We start from the raw sequence: 17,748 nt of genomic DNA on the forward strand, positions 1-17,748 counted from the left end.
ACCTATTTGGGCAACTGAATGGCTCCCTTTACTAATGTTAAACATATGAGATTGGCAACTGATGTTGACAAAATTCCCTGTTCTGCTACTTTGCTTAGAGAGCTGGTAGGGTTGATGCATATAAAATACTAGGAGTTAAAAAGGTATCTGAATGAGTGTTTGGGATGCAAGACAATATGCTTTAACTCATAAATTTCTGATTCTGAAGAAGGGATCCGGTGGGACTGACTGCACCTAAGGTCAATTTTATGACATCCTTATTTTGTTATGGGACATATATTTTTCTTTCTGCCCCGTGTTGCTTTAAGACAAAGCTATCAGGGCTTTAAAAACAAAAACTAAAAACCCAGTCATCTTCTCAAGCTGTTTTTTGCCTCCTTTTTAGAATCTTATTTCTAGTAGACAATTGTCAAGTCAACTGTACGTTACTGAAAGCAAAAATTACAAACACATTTTGTAGCAGGCAAAGTTAACATTATTATGAAAAATCCTCAATTAAGTAAGTGTGCATAATACAACCTACGATTAAGATCCAAACTTCAATTCCAGGTGTAAAAACAAAGCCTTAATGTTTTCACTGGACTTCAATGTCTTCTTCTTAAGAATTATTGTCCTCCCTTTGTTCACTGGAACAACTAGTGTACTAGGTATATAAAGGTCGGATGACTTCTGTAACACTGAAATATCACCATCCCAAATATTTATAAAGAAATCAAGGTCTTATTTTCAATACTATGTTATGACTTTTTTTGGCTAATAGTTTTAAGTCATCTAATATGTTCTTATTCCTTAAAAAAGGACTGCTCCTGCCAGTTACATCAGCTTATCATCCCAAGGGTCCCTCCACAGATAATCCAGCATGGTTTGGTCAATAGTGTTTGAATTCAAGCAGGAATGCTAGAAAACTCTTTCCCACAATGCTGTCCCTTTCAACCATGAGACAATTTGTTTTTTTAAAATCAGAAACATGCATGGCCATTACATGAAACAGACATTAGCATAATGCGCTCCTTTCATAGAGTATTCACTATATTGGAAATTATCAGATGATTTGGATACAACACCTTAATGTTGGATACAACATTAAGATGATTTGGATACACCTTTCACATCAATGCTAAGACTCAAAATTTCTCTTATTAATTATGCCTGATGTCAAATACCAAAATTCAACAAAATAATCAAGAATAAACTAAAGAACAACAAAATTGAGAAAAATGAACTCACAGGATTTGTAAGCAGCTATTTTATTTTGGAACATTAAAATAGATACTGTTAAATATGTGTTGAAACAAATCAAGTGAATACCATCGGATCACATCCAGAGGTATGAAATAGGAGAATGTGATGACAGACTATTTAGAGCCTCAGAAGCAAGCCCACATAAGCCCAGATACTTTCAGCATCATCCTAGATAAGCCATCACATATCTTACACACCATCCTTAAGGAAACATGTAAAGCCAAGCTCCTTGTCATTTATATTTGCTAAAAATGTGATATTTATAAACCTAGAAATTACTTAATTTCCTATATTTACATTCTTTTTTTTTTTTTTGCGGTACGCGGGCCTCTCATTGTTGTGGCCTCTCCCGTTGCGGAGCACAGGCTCCGGACACGCAGACTCAGCGGCCATGGCTCACGGGCCCAGCCGCTCCACAGCATGTGGGATCTTCCCGGACCGGGGCATGAACCCGTGTCCCCTGCGTCGGCAGGCGGACTCTCAACCACTGCACCACCAGGGAAGCCCTATATTTACATTCTGAGATTTTAATTTTGCCTGTCCTAATATCCCCTAGGAACACATTTTTCTATTCTATGTAATTGTGTAGTTACTATTAAAAATCCTACCTGATTTCAGTTTAAGAGAATTAAACCTAAAAATAAATTTGCAAGTACTTATGAAGGTTTTTTGGGTATACATTGACACTGTGTGATTGATATTATCCATATGGCATGATAAATTATGCTAAATTGTCAAATTATAAAATTATATAATGTATAATAAAGCTGACTTATTGAGATATTCTTCTGGAAAATTAAATCTTAATTAAAACCAAATTAAATATTAAGTATCTGATTTTGGACCACTTAGGACTTAAGCAAATGTAAAAAACATCTTAATTATAAATAATGTCATGGTAAAAATGCTGTAAAATTTCCAAGTAAGAACCTCCTAAAAAAAATCTGTAACAAGTTTGTGGAAAATAGCTTTAAGTAATTACAGTGTATACACACATCCCATCCAGAAGCTGATGAACATATTTATAAACGTCTAATTCTTAAAGGCTTCCAATATCATACACTGAGAACAGTCACTTAGCAAATACATGCCAGGAAGTCTAGGCATGCTTATTATAATTTTCTAAATACCAGTGTATTAAAATATTCATTATTGAACCTTTAACATTAGAAAACATAATAGAAGATTTAATATAATCTAGGTTAACTAAATTTCTTTTAATAAAAGAAACAACATATATCATCACTTACTTTATTAGCCTGAATCAAATGAAAGTCCTTTCCATAGGCCTTCAACCCTTGTTCAAAATTTCTACACTCTTCCTCTGTCCAAACAGATAATTCCTCTGACAAAATCGGGGGGCGGGGGAAGGAGGGGAAACTGTTAAGCAATATTCTCCCAAATGCTGCATATAACAAACAAAGTTGTAAATAAAAATGTAACTTTCTGTTAACAATGAGGGAAGTATTTTACTCCTGAATTCTATTATTGATGGCTAAAAAAGATAGTGACAAAAACTCCTTATTTAATAATGGGTGATTTAGTCCCTGACTCTCCAACCTCAACTTATGCCTTTCCCCTTTATTCTTTTTTTTTTTTTTTTTGCAGTACACGGGCCTCTCACTGTTGTGGTCTCTCCCGTTGCGGACGGACGCATAGGCTCAGCGGCCATGGCTCACGGGCCCAGCCGCTCCGTGGCATGTGGGATCTTCCCGGACCGGGGCATGAACCCGTGTCCCCTGCATCGGCAGGCGGACTCCCAGCCACTGCGCCACCAGGGAAGCCCTCCCCTTTATTCTTTATGATCCAACTAAACAAGCTACCTTTCAATTCCTTTAATTCGTTATGTCCTTTCTTACTTTAGAGACTTTGTGCATGCTCTTCCCTTTGTCTAGAGTTATTTCCTGCCTCTTACCTCAACCTCCTTTCACCTAGCCAGTAAAAATATCCCTTTGTTCGAGAAGCTTTAACAGCCTCACTCTTTCCCCAACTAGGTTAAGTCCCACTGCAATAAGTTTGGATTGCACCCTCTAATTCTCCTTGGAAGAACTCGTAACTATTTTTCAGCTTCCCTACCTAGGCTCTAAGCACTGTGATGCCAGGGACCTTGTTTATAGTTATGTCCCCACAATTTAGTAGGCCCTCCAATTCTGTTGAATGAATAATCTTTCCTTTGTTACATAATGATATATAAACAGTACTCTTAGTGAAGTGGGGTGAGAGCCAGTTTGGAGTAAAAAAGTGAAAAACCTGGATTTTAGTTTTGGCTTCATTATTTATGAATTATGCTTGCCTCAGCTAAGAGACCTCAGTTCTCATCAGTTTTAAAGTGAAGCTAACATCTTTCACCTTACTTAGCTCACAGGATCATTACCAAGATCAAACAGGAAAATGTTTATAAAAATGCCTTAAAATTGAAAGGCATTATATATTTTTATTTAAATGGCCTTATTTTCCCATAAAGGAAGGGACAATATTAACCCCATTCCCCATAATGCCTTGTGTAACACTTGTGTTATATACAGGTTATTTAACAAGTTATAACAAGTTGTTTTCCAGCAAATATTTACTGAATTCAGAGATTAGTATTATTAAATTTAGGATATACCTAGGTAAATTGAAATGCTTAAATTTTAAATTTCTGCTATATCATGAAAACAAATAAAAAATTAATATTTATGCTTACCTCTAGCTGCTTTTACATTAAATCTTAATCTTCTTAATGCTTCTTCTGTATCAAAATTGCATTTAACTAATTCATATAATGCCTAGAAAAATAAAAGGCTTCAGTATGTAACCTGGACTATGAACAATTCAAGGCTACAGTTTCTTAAGAGAGTAAAGGCTTTTCCAGAATCCAGTGTTTTCATACTTTCTGGAGGACAAGTAATTCTAGTAAATGCAACATAAAGAACACTAAAGAAAAACAAACATAATTCATTCCTGATAATTAACTGCCTCTGAATATGTAGAAAATAATGGATAAGCAAATACTCTACTGGTGGCCATGGTACTCTAGGAATTTATAAATAAAAAGAAATTTTATAATAATCACAAGTCCCTTCTTTTTGGTTTTCTGGGGTTCCTATTCAAAGACAACTTAAAACAAATCAGAAAAGAAAAACACTGGTGAAAAAGGCAAGAAAGTATATAATGCTGCTATTAGGTTCATGGTAGGCACTGTTCTATTATATACAGAATAACATTATCCCAGACAGGTATTCCCAACTTGATGATATCCACAGATTCTATGGGATATGCAAAGGAAGTTCAAAAAGCTTAATAAAAAATATATACAGGCAAAATAAAATATCAAAATTTTTATTTGAGCTGAAGTCATACCAATGAGTGTGTCAATACTACATATCTTATGCTGATTATAAACATCAGACTCCCTGTTGATGACATTACAGATCTTCCTCTACTTACAATGGGTCCCCAAAAACACATCCTAAGTTGAAAATACTGTAAGCTGAAAATGCATTTAATACACCTAACCTACTGAACACCATCACTTAGCCTAGCCTACCTTAAATGTGCTCAGAACACTTACATTAGCTTACAGCTGGGCAAAATCATCTAACACAAAGCCTATTTTATAACCAAGTGTTGAATATCTCATGTAATTTACTGAATACTGTACTGAAAGTGAAAAAGAGAATGGTTGTATGGGTACAGAATGGTTGTATCAGTTGTTTACCCTCATGATCACGTGGCTGACCGGGAGGTATGGCTCTCTTACACTGCCCAGCATCACAAGAGATAGTCAACACTAGCCTGGGCAAAGATCAGAATTCGAAGTATGCTTTCCATTGAACGCATACTGCTTTCATACAATCATAGAGTCAAAAAATTTTAAGCTGAACCTTCGTTAAGTCAGGGACCATCTGTAAAGGAATTTTGGTGGAGAGAATAGCACTAAATGTGACAGCACTTAAACTTATAAACGTATGTGGTTAATATATTTTGGGAATATTGTAAGTTATTTCTTATTCATGTACCTGTTCATTGTCTTTTATGTGAGATCCTTCAGGAATTGCTTCTACACCTTTCTCATCACCTGTTCTTCTAGATGCATCCTTAAGAAATACAATCACTTTGTCTTCCGGTAAGTACTCAGGGTCCCACAGGAGCTGATCATCATTTTCATATACTAAATTAGTAAAATATAATGTTAAAAATAATGCCAAAAATTGATAGAGTTTGTGTTAAAACATATCACTGAACAAATAACCCATACTTAGAGCCAAAATGTTGAGAACTGAGAGGTAAAGTGTGGTCCCACTACTTGCGTGACTTCATTCTGGGGCAATATTTATAGCTTAAGTGATTTAAACAATCTAAACAGAAGGTACCACTTGATGCCCCTTTCAGATCTAGTCTGACTTAGCTTGACTTTACCAAATTCCAACCTCTCTTGGTTTGAATAGCAGTACCAACACTTCCTACCTGTATGACCCCAGTAAGTTACTTCCCTTCTTTCTGCCTCATCTGTGAAATGGGGAAAACAATCCTATTATACATGGCTGTAAGGATTTCAAGCAATTTAAAACAATTCTGACACATATTAAATAAGTTTCAATGAATGTTAGCTATAATTATGATTTTTGAATAGGGATGTCTAAAAGAATGCTCACCAAATGTGAACACTGCTTATTTCTTGGTGGTAGGATTTGGGACAATTTTTTCTTACATCTTTGTACTTTTCCATGATGCTTGAAAATATATTGTGATAAGCATAAATCATTTTCATAAAACAAGTCATTATTTTTTTTAAAAAAGCATTTAGGTTTCATCAGAATTTCCATTATAAGATTGAAGCCCCAATTTCATCAAAATTTTATAAGTGAAAGAATGGAGGAGAAACTAAGATGAGAGCCTTGTGGAATCCTAAATGACAGGAAGATGAAAACAGACAAAATTAAGAAGGAACAGTCACAAGACAGAAGAAATATCGAAGTGTGGCACCATAGCAGCAAGGGAAAGAAAATGTTTCAGAGAGTAATAGATTGGTTAAATGCTGTTAAACAAGCAGGATGAAAATTGAAGAGGTGCACTGGATTTATTAACAAGGAGGGGAATGTTTCAAGAACTGTTTCTGTGCAGAGATGGAAGCCAAAGCCATACTGGAGAGGAATGAAGAGGAAATAGAAGGTAAAGAAATAAAGTAGAAAACTCTTCTGAAAAGTTTCATGGTGAGGGAGGAGATAGAGTACAGTAGCTAGAGAGGAAGCATAGCTGAAGAAAGTTTTTGGTTTTGCTTGTTTGTTGGTTTTTAAAGGCATGAGACATAATCACTTAAATGCCAATAGAAAGGAGCCAGCTGGACAAAGACTCTGAATTTAAGAGACAAAGTATAGCTGACATTGTCAAACTTCCTTGTGTTATGAAAAGGAATTAACAGCTAACAAAGGTACATCTCCTACATACCAGGTACTATGTTAAGTGTTTTCATATAAATTACCTTGTCCCCACCCACTCCCCTGCCACTACACACATACACTTTACATTTTTCCTTAGTAATAAACCTTATTCCTTTTCTAACCTGTTGGTACAATCGTAGTAAAACTCCAAACTGTAAATACAATAAAACTCCCATGATAAAGTGAATTTGGATATACTGCTATTGATTTCTGGTCTGCACTCAGCCTTTCTTTGCCAAAGGGAACACACGAGAGTTCTTATATTCTTGGAGTGGGAGTGGGAGATGGACAATGCCTTACAAGGAAACCCTGATTCAGGAAGAAGACAATGGAGGGTGGGTCCCTGAGTCCCCAGTGTTCTCCCAGTTAGATACCCCATGTTGAGCCTATGAAACAAGCACAAACTACCTGAGAGATACTTCTGGAATCAACTGGAAGTCCCAAGTCACAGGATATGCTTATTTAAACTAAGTACACAAACATCACCAGATGGCGCCAAATGACAAGCCAGGTCCCTAGAACTGTGACTAGCAGCCAGATAGGCTAACCCTGAGAATATGATACTTCATTTAATGCATATACTAAAAATGACAATGAGGTAAGAACCACTAGCATTCTCAGAGAATAAACCACACTGCCTTAACTGGTTCCAGAAACAGACCAAATCACTTTCCAGTTAAGTTTATACTCTAAATATGACTTCTGACTATGATCTAAATAAAAAAGGCAACACAGTTGATATTTATTAAATATCTATAGAATGACTAAACGCCAAGAGATCATAAATTCAGGAAGAACTCCACCATTATGATAAAACACACGAAAATAAGGAGGAAAAATAATCTCGATTTTTAAATTTATTTATCTCTATTTTTTTAATTTATCATCTATAAATATAACATGAACCTCTATAAATATGACAGCAACAGAAGGAAAAAACAGTCTTTATTATAATTGTATAGTTTCATGAACATGCTGGATTTTGAAAGATCACAATTACTGAACTGTAACAGCATCTTCTGAAACTATTTCATTCGAATGAATTACCAAGCCTAAATATTAGAACTTTTAAAAAGCAACTATAAATATATCCACCTCATACTACTGAAAGATATAATTTACAAGTGATTATAAATAAGTGAAAGAGTCTCAGAAGGCAAGAGCTTGCCTAGTCTATCAACACAGGTTGTTAACTGGGGAAGTGCTTTTTATGGTATTTTAAGTAATCAAAGTAAGTGTGTCAGATAAGCAAAAATGAGTTCAAAATAATTTAACAAAGTTCATTATATGTGTGTTGGGGGTGGGAATGGAGATGACAAATGTAGAAAGCTGAGAAACTACACCACAAAATCAAAAACTTCTGCAATCTGGGAACTTCCTAGTGAGTAAGAATAAACGTGAATAAATAAATGAAATTTATAAACCTCCAGTTTCTGTTAAAAAAAAAAAGGTGTCATTCCATTTTTAATGCCCAAGTAAAAATTCTACCTAATCAATATATTATGAGAATGAAAATGCTGAAACATAATCAGCAAGGTGTAGTAATGCGGTTTATAATAGAGATTTCCACATTCTTAAAGGGTCACACTGTGATTAATGACATGAATTTTAAGTTGTCTAGCTGAGCTTTTCCTATGTGTAGATTAACTGAACTGCCTGTTTCAACAGTACTATTATCAACTAAGGGTAATACATGTGTTCATTTTTCAGCAACTTAAGAATCAATAATTCGTCTAATATTCATTAGAAACAACAATTCACCTGGTCCTTTGCTATTCACTGCTTTGTAATTCCTAGCCAACATTTACTTACTCTAAATTTACATCATGCAAGCATGAAAATTTGAGAATACCTTGTTCCTTTCTCTTGACTTTTTTTCCTCAGTAGCCCATCTAATTCTCAGCTAATCTAGTAAAGGGTTCTCAACCTCAGCACTACTGACACCTTTGGCCAGATACTTCTTAGTTTGAGGAAAGGGGTCCCATGCATTGTAAGATGTTTACCAAGTATTCGAATTATTTAGTATTATCACAAAGCTGCAGCATTTACTCAGTTTTTAGTACATGGGAGAAACAAAACACCCACGTAACTTTAAAAATCATGTTTTTCATATGCCCAGCACTTTTTTGGGAATTAAACCCTTTTCATACAGTCTGAGCAGGGCTGACACTGCTCCCTGGAGCCCCAAGAGATAAAGGAGCCAGGGCAAGCCTGGGTACTCACTCTTCTCTTGGCTCACAGTAATTCTGGTTGGGTAAGACTCAAGCTGAGTCAATAGAGGCTCTCTCTAGGACTTTTGCTGGAGCAAAGGGGGATGAGGAAGTTCTCATTTTTGCTGGTTCCTGGCTAGAATAGTGAAAAGTATAAGTCATGAGCTCCCAGTAGCCATCCTAGCTTGTCTGACAATAAAGGAAAGGGGGAGGAGAGACACCTGATATCATAAAAATCCCGAATCCAGTTTTATTTGAAGCCAGACTAGCCAGAACTTCCCAGTAAAGCAATAAGGTAAATTCTTTTTTGCTAAAGCTAAACTGAACTCAGTTTTTGTCACCTGCAAGCAAAAGAGCATAAATTGATACTTTCTGAAAATGTGAATAATAAAACCTAAACATAAGGGTAAGATTAATCATCTTTTGGATATTAATGCCACTTACTGACCATTTTCTGTGCCAAACACTATGCTGCTAAGCACTACACGTAAAAACATCACATGTGAATCCTCGCACGAGCTTTATAAATAAATAGGTGACTGCTATTTTATAGACAAGAAGAAAAAAGTAGTTAAGTAACACGTCCATGGCCAAATGCCTAGATACTGATTCAAGTTTACTGACTCCACATACATTCTGTTTACACTATCTGCATCCACCTAATAACTCAGCTACCAAATGTTTACGAAGTGTCATATGTGAAAAGGATCTCCCAAGGTATTAAGGATACAAAGATGAATAAACAAATGATTATAATATACTCATTGAGTAAAAATGATCATTTACATACATTTAAGAGGAAAAGTTAATGTCTCTTTAGGATACTCAGTAATAGGGTTTCCTTATAGCAATGAAAAATTCTAATCCAACTGCCGAATAATTCCTTACAGTTCAGATATCAAGATATCTTAAGTTTTGTGGCACTGTTATCAAAATCACTCAAACCAAATGCTCTCCTTTTTGAATGTGATCACCAAACTGATGAAAAATACCCTGCGAAACTTTCGCTGTAAGGGAAAAAGGCACTATCCCTTTGACAGTTTTATTTCTAACAGTGTGGTTTACCTAATAGTTTTACAACAATTTGGTTTGTGTGCACAGGTTAACCTAAGTGGAGACGAATTCTTGGTATCATGACCAAAGTTTGAATTCCTAGAACTACAAAGATGAGGAAAGGGCCTGAATCATAGTGACTCATCTAAGGCAGTAACCCTGGTAAATGCATCTGATCCTCATACAATATAACACGCTTAAATTTCTCAAAGTGAGAAAGCTTCATAAACCACAGCTTTTCTGGAAAAAGAAAGAAAGAAAGAAAAAAATATATATATATATACACACATAAAATTGCTTTCTAAAATGTTAAAATGGAAAACAGTACATCAAAATTGGAGATTGTGATCACTTATTCACTGTGATATCTAACAATGCAAACATGTTAAAATAAAAGATAAACATATTGAGAGATAATTAAAACCATCTTTAGCCATAATATTAACTTGCCACATATAAAAAAATACAAAAGCCAATGGATCATTCATTTTTGCACACAATTACAATGTATTCACAAACACTGTGCACAGAATTTCAATATACAACAAGGTCACTCCATATTGATACCTTTAACATTCCTGTATGTTGCAGAAATTAACCTGAAAGCTGTTACTGTTGTGTTAAAACATTTCTACTGTCACTAGAATTTACTAGCCTGTGGTGCTTCCTTAACTGCTTCTGATCTGCTGCTCTGCCCTGAAAGCAGGTGCATACTTAGAATATAAATTTTCTAGAGGGAATGCTGAAAAAGAAAACAAACAAGACGACAACTCCCAAAGGCTCTGTATATGTAAGGTGAAGTGCGGAAAAGAAAACTGAAATAAAGAAATGATGAAAGAGTTCTAGCATTGAGTGATGTCACACCGCACATGAAAATTCATTAAACGTGCGTGCGCACACACACACACTCTCTCTCTCTCTTTCTGGAACTCTCTCAAAAGCAGATAATCTGAAATAGACTTAAAAAAAAAATCTTCAAGTATTCTGTTTTTGTTAAGTATTTATTATTTGTGACTTACCTTAGCACTTTTAGACAAAATAATGAAAAAAAATGTAAAATTTAAGTATACAAATTGTTTTTCCAAAGTAAAACAATTTTTCCAAATTGTTTTTAAATACACAAACATCAAAATACTCAATTTTAGTAATATTAGAAGTTTCAGAAGCAAATAAACTTTTTATATTAGTTGTTTACTTGTTTTTTTTAAAACCTGTCCAACAGCTTCCACTGAAACAAAATAACCTTTTAAAATATAAATCATAAAGGTTATAAAAGGGCATATATTTTAGAGTACTTAAAATATGAAAAAAATTAAAAGTTGGAATGTTTTAAGTCATCTAATAATCCAATACCAAAGAAGCATTCACTTTTCTTTCTTTCTTTTTTGGCTAGACTTCTATGGACAGAAGTGGAGAAACAGAAAACGTATTTCTTACAGATACTGGTGCAGAGGTCTTCTTTCATAAATCAGTGGGGTAACAAACAAACTGTCATGTTCTTATCCCATTATAAAAACAGTTCATCAATTCAAAAGCATGAATTCAGCTATAAATTAGTAAATTTACTAATAACTCACCTTTTTCATTTTCTTTGTATCTACAAATGCCAACTGGAATCTCTGCTTGAAACATGGAGCCCACCATAATCTCCTATTTTAAAAATAACATAAAACATTAATAAGATCTAGTAACACAGATTTTGTATCCATTTTCTAGATTTACCTTCTTGGGTTAACTGTTCCTGGTTTGTCATAAAATACAGTTACAACCAATTAACTATCTCAGGGGAGTATTGTGAGGATGCATGAATTAATAATAGATAAGACCTTGGATATGACTGGATGAAAATATTAGTAATAATAATGGGGTGACATGGATACAAACTTTACTTCAAAATATGGAGGAAAAGAAATAAAAATGAATTCTTATAATTCAATTATAAGATAACTCTGAAAAGCAGAAAGTCAAGTTAAAGTATTTTCAGAGCATCCCACTCTAAGCTATGGTCTCTGGATCAGCAGCATCACCAAATGCAAATACTCAGGTCTTACACCAGACCTACTGAACCAGAAACTATGAGGATGGGATTTGGCAATTATAAGTGTTTTAACAAGCTGTCCAGGTGATTCTGACACACACTGAAGTCTGAGAACCACAGCTTTAAGGTAAGGGAACTAACAAAAGGGTTTGTATAAAGCTCAGTAGAGGCCAAACGAATGAAACTCCAAACCAACTGGACAGGTAATTAGTGCCTAACTTTCATTAAAACAATACAAGATGAAACCGTACCTTCTCCCAAATGTAATTAAATCTTATTTTAGGAAATCTGGTAATCTATATAGTCAAAACACAGATTAGGGGAAACTGGCTGTTCAGAAAGACAATGAAAAATCACCACTGATGAGATTTTACAAGACATAGGGACTAAGATTAATTACATGGGCCCTCTTTTGTCTGTGGCTAAATGTTAATAATACAGTTACTACATTTTCAGAATGAAGACTTATGCAGGAAAGGTACAAAATCATGGTCTAGTAAGTTTAAATAACTCTTGGGATTTGAAAAGTTTCTCTCTCCTGTTATTGTTTCCCACTTTTGTTAGAATTTCATTTTATCTAGTATAACTTCAAAGACATGTTCTATGTAATAAATTTATTGCTGCACCTGTACAGGAAAACCAGTTAGTTTTCTAAAAATACCACATTCGCATTTTCTCTACTCATATATAGGAATTTTCTTTATGTCTTTCACCATAAAAAAGATTACTCTATTGTCACTTCTTGTGGCTCTTTTAACTTTACTCACCTATGCCTATCAGAGAATAATTAGTCAAGTTATCAACCCTGGCTAGGGCGCTTCTAAAATATAGATGTCTGGATCCATTCCAGACCAATTAAACTAGAATCTCTGGATGAAAGCCATGGTAATCAGTATTTAAAAGTTCTTTAAGTGATTCTAACATGAAGCCAGGGTTGATAACTTCTCGACTGGTATAAAGATAAGACACTTCCTTTTTCCTATTGAGTTCAGATAACTTCTTTTCACCTAATTTGTTCTGCAGGGAAGGGAAGGAAAACAGCGTTTAGGTGCATTATGTACCAGGTATCTTATGCAAAATTTTCATTAAATCCTCACCAACTTCGACAAGGCTGAATTTGTCATTCCCATATTGTATTTGAGGAGATGAAACTCAACAAAATTAATTTCCTCAGGAACACACTACTAGTAAATTCTGAGCTATAATTTGAACTCAGGTTTGATTTCAAAGCTGTTTCCTCTACCCTAGTTTCTATAAAAATTCAATTTCATCTTACAAGCCTTAGAAGATGAATCTCTGAATCCTGACACTTTTTTACAAATCTCACTAAAATAAGACAATCTGGATTTACTGTGGTCTACGTTATTACATATTTTTCCTGAGGAAGGGACTAATACTCCCTAGCAGTAAAGGCTTCATCTCCCCCATGTTCTCCCTCCTGAGTTTTTATTGCTTCATTAAAAAAAAAAAAAATTCAAGGCTTAATCAAATACTCTCTTGGGAAACTCCAGATACAAAATCAATTTATACTGGAGAAAAGATAAACTTGAACGTGTGGTAGAAAATAACAGTTTAAGATGACTCCCAAGGTTTCTAGCTTTTTTTTCACCTTAATTTCTACATGATATAGGAATCAGACAAAAATGCATTGAAGAACACTTGCTCAAATAGGTCACACAAACAGTAACTTCTGTGATCCTTTTTTGTCTTCAGTCCCATCATTCATTCATTACTCACTCAAGTTAATTAACACATCCGGCACTGGGATAATCTTTCCTTACCACTCCAACCCACACTAATGTCTCTCTCTTCTAAACGTCTCTTTGGAAACCCATAAATAGATCAATTCTGGCTGAAGCCCAGAATCCTTGGGTAGCACAGTCCAAGTTCATTTGAATACTTCATTCTTCCCAACTGAAACTCTAAATATAGAGATTTTCCCTTATTTTAATCCACAAGGAGGTTAGCTCTTTTTAAGTTTGCCCCAGGCATCCCAAACTAGACAACTTTAAACAAACTAAACAAACAAAACACCAGGAAGCCTCAAAAGTATTAACTAATTAAGTAAACAATCATGACTCAAAAAGTGCAGAAAGGCCACTCAATTTGATATTTTGGGCTATTCTGCTTCCAAATAAATGACTGCTTATGCCCTAAATTAAAAATCAGACCTATGAAAAAGAACACTAAAAAACCTCAATGGAGATTTTAAGAGAAATATCAGGTCACCTATCTCAACAAGAATGACATCATCTCTTCTATATAAATGATTTGCCCTGATCAATTCTATATAACATTTTGATAAATCTTCCTAATAAGTCAACTGCTTTGCAACAGCTTAAAATTCTTCAATTTAACCATGTGATTAACTACACAATGTTATACAATTTTATATTTAAAGACTACGTCAATATACTATCTTTAGACTCATTTTAGAAATTAATTATGGATAGTTATACCGAAACCCTAATCTGTCTCTTCACACAATATACTCGAGTTGTAAATATCGACATTAATATGGGATGGAAAAACTTGTAATCTAACTTATTAAACAAAATTTACTTAAATACCAAAGCCTCCACAACTGCTTTCTCAAGTATATTAAAAAAAAAAAATCACATGTGATACTTTTTATAGTGTAGCTAACAAAAGTGTAATTTGTAGTGGTTCAGAAATTTGGAATTCTAACCTTGCTCTGAGTACTGGCTTGCTCAACAAAGTCCAATTTTCTTCTATACCATTATTTTATTTATAAAAAGGTAAATTATTTTTCTTACCTGGATGTATTAAGGGAAAGTCTAAACATTCATATGTCACAAAAAGACTTACTTCAATTTTATCAATATTTATACTTAGTAAAAGAATAATTACACTTGGCTTTTTAAATATTTATTTATCTAAGTTTTGGGAAAATATGGCTCTAACTACCTTTTTCCAGTCTTCTGATGGTATATAATCTTCATCTTCTTCAGATTCTTCTTCTATTTCACTATCTAGAATAAGTAAGACAATAGTACTATAAAATGATTGCTTATCCTATCCATTCTTATATCTACCATCAAATATTTAAATATGCCAAAAGGTATTTGCAGAGGTAGGTCAAGATATTTTTAATCAAATAATACCCTGTCAGTTAAAACAAAAAAAACAAAACTCATAAACCTTCTAGGACAATCTTCTTAGACAACTGTATTTTCATAAAATGATTTCCTACAAAAAGTTTTAAGAAAAAATCTGATTCAGAGTCAAGATAATCTGTTTCTAAGCCTAATTCTCCTTCCAACAGCTTGGTGACAGAATAAATTATATGAGCTCAGTTTCTTCCCTTATAAAATAAGAATTGGGGCAAAACAGTGGTTTCTGAACAGTGCTCCTTAAAGCACTGACAACTCTGTAGCACCACTTTGGGGGGAGTGCATGAAGAGAGGGTATGTATGTCTTCCCAACTCCTGTTTTATTCAGAGCAGGCAAGCTGCTATTTGTTTACATTTTGGACTAAGAATGTATTTACATAAAGGGGTGGGAAATCTGAAAACCATGAGACTGTCAGCATCTTCTCAACTCTAAAATGGCACACAAAATTCAAAAGGGTAACACTGCATACAGAAATTAATTCTTCCTATGGAAAAGCTAAGATAGGCAGTATATTTGTAGCTTCAATGCATACACCATAACTAAAATACCAGATGTGAATTATGAAATATTATTTCAAGAGGCAGTCACTTAGTATCCCACTTTTGAGCAAACTTTGGCAATGGATCTGCTCCTGGTTTAACTAAGGGAAAAATACCACATTTCCCCCAAACAATTATCTCAGTAACTAATCTCTCTGTGCATTGATATACTTTTCAGTTGGACCATATCTGTGATCAAAGTTCACAATAAATTATTATTAGCAGTCCTACATTCACTTCTAAACAAACTGTGTAACAGAAGTCACTCATACAAAGAAGTAGCCATGTTTAATCAGTTATTACTTTACCACATTTCATGAGAGGTTATTGTTCTTCAACTATTTTCCTTTTTCAAGTATAGAAATTTAGACCACATATTTAAACTAATAACACTAATGTTTAACTTTTTCTTATCTTACTTCCAGAGTAAGGATTCCTGCTTAGAATGAAATATTATGGAGCAGATGAAACATGCAAATATTCAAGATACATATATTAAATGTTGTCTTGACTACTGGTCATCTCTGACTAGATCATAACTGTAGAAAAATTAGGAGAGTTCTTTGTATAACATATTCCTACCTCAAGAGTCAACCACTGTTTGGACTTGGGAGCCATTGATTAGAGAAAGCAATGCTTATGAATATATCAAGGCTGAGGAGGCAAAGAAAGCAGAAAATGGAAAACTGAGGAAAAGACTAGGAGAAATAAAAAAGATGACCATGAAACAAACTAAAGAACAGTCAAGAGGGAAAAAAAGGAACACACTCAGAATCGGGCATCAGAGTGACACAGTAATTACTGTAGTATATTCATGGACAAGAGGGCCCCAGTACTGCTAAACTAATAATCTAGAACAAAATCCCATTACTGATGAGCAAGATTTCAAAATCAATGAATTCAAACAGAGTAGTGAAAAAAAACACTAAAATTTGAGGCATATATTAAGCAGTAAAAATCATATCCAAAAAATAGTAACTAATAACACTTACTTGTATCAAAATATTTACATCGACGTGGACGGATTATTTCCTGGGCATCTTGAGAAGCAACAGATTGTGATGGATCATCATTGGAAGACTGAGTTTCATCCTCTTGACCTGAGGAATCTTTTATATTCTCTTCCTGTGGAATAATAAATTAAATCTCTAAGATAAAAAGAAGATTGTTGCAGATGAAAGGTCATAGTATTCCAAATACAACTGGAAGGCTAAAATAAATATACTAAATGGTGTCTTGGGTTGGATCCTGGAACAGGAAGAAGAACATCAGTGGAAAATCTCGTGAAATCTGAATTGTCTGTAGTTTAATTAATAGTATGGTACCACTGTTGATTTCTTAGTTTTAATAAATAGACCATGGTTACACAGATGCTAACATTAGGGGTAGCTGAGTGAAGAATATGCAGAAACTCTGTACTATCTTTGAGCCTCTTCTGTAAATCTAAAATTATTTCAAAACAAAATAAAAGTGAATACAGAACTGCCAATTAGCCTTTATTACTTAAAAAAAATAGCATTTTTTAAAAAGTTCATACAAATTTATTTAGACTAGGCATTGATAAGAAATCTGGAATGACACAGAGAAAACTATTACTTCTCTGGATTAGATTACAGGGGACTTCCAATTTGTATTACGTATATCTATATATTAACTTTTAACATTTAAATGTATTACTTTTAAAGTCAGTAAAAACAGATGACAAAAATAAGCAGTCAAAATGAATGTATTAATAAACTTTAACTTCAAGAGTAATAAAAATATATGTGTATAACCTTACTTTATTTTCCCCACTACAGCCACTGTTATCATCATTATCAGCATCTTCATCATCTTCACCTTCTTCCTCCTCCTCCTCCTCCTCATCTTCCTCAGGTAGTCGAATAGTACTATCATAACCATAAAGGCTGAGAAGTTCATGAATTGGCATGTCGCCTTCCTAAATAGAACAAAATAAAAAGTTAATTTCTGAATAGGTGATATTTCATATTCCTATAATTCACAAATCTGTTGAGTATACTCTTAGAACTGTTATGAATTCTCAAATCATAAAAGGTAAAACTGAATATAATTCTGCAACCTAAGAAAATCCTAGGCTTTTACTATTC

General features: G+C 34.1%; 1 protein-coding gene across 3 annotated transcripts in view; it reads right to left on the reverse strand.

Moving 5' to 3' along the window:
- The window catches only part of MIER1 (MIER1 transcriptional regulator), a 54,115-nt gene that overhangs the window by 9,270 nt on the left and 27,097 nt on the right, over positions 1-17,748 (reverse strand). For all 3 annotated transcript variants that reach the window (XM_082833875.1, XM_082833873.1, XM_082833874.1), the window contains 7 exons: positions 17,421-17,579; positions 16,633-16,765; positions 14,895-14,959; positions 11,506-11,578; positions 5,244-5,395; positions 3,929-4,010; positions 2,493-2,587 (listed from right to left, as the gene is read on the reverse strand). In XM_082833875.1, the coding sequence (XP_082690001.1) occupies positions 2,493-2,587; positions 3,929-4,010; positions 5,244-5,395; positions 11,506-11,578; positions 14,895-14,959; positions 16,633-16,765; positions 17,421-17,579 (759 nt within the window). The remainder of the gene's footprint in view (positions 1-2,492; positions 2,588-3,928; positions 4,011-5,243; positions 5,396-11,505; positions 11,579-14,894; positions 14,960-16,632; positions 16,766-17,420; positions 17,580-17,748) is intronic.

This window comes from Leucopleurus acutus, assembly GCF_964270905.1.
Source record: "Leucopleurus acutus genome assembly, chromosome: 2".
NCBI lineage: Eukaryota > Metazoa > Chordata > Mammalia > Artiodactyla > Delphinidae > Leucopleurus > Leucopleurus acutus.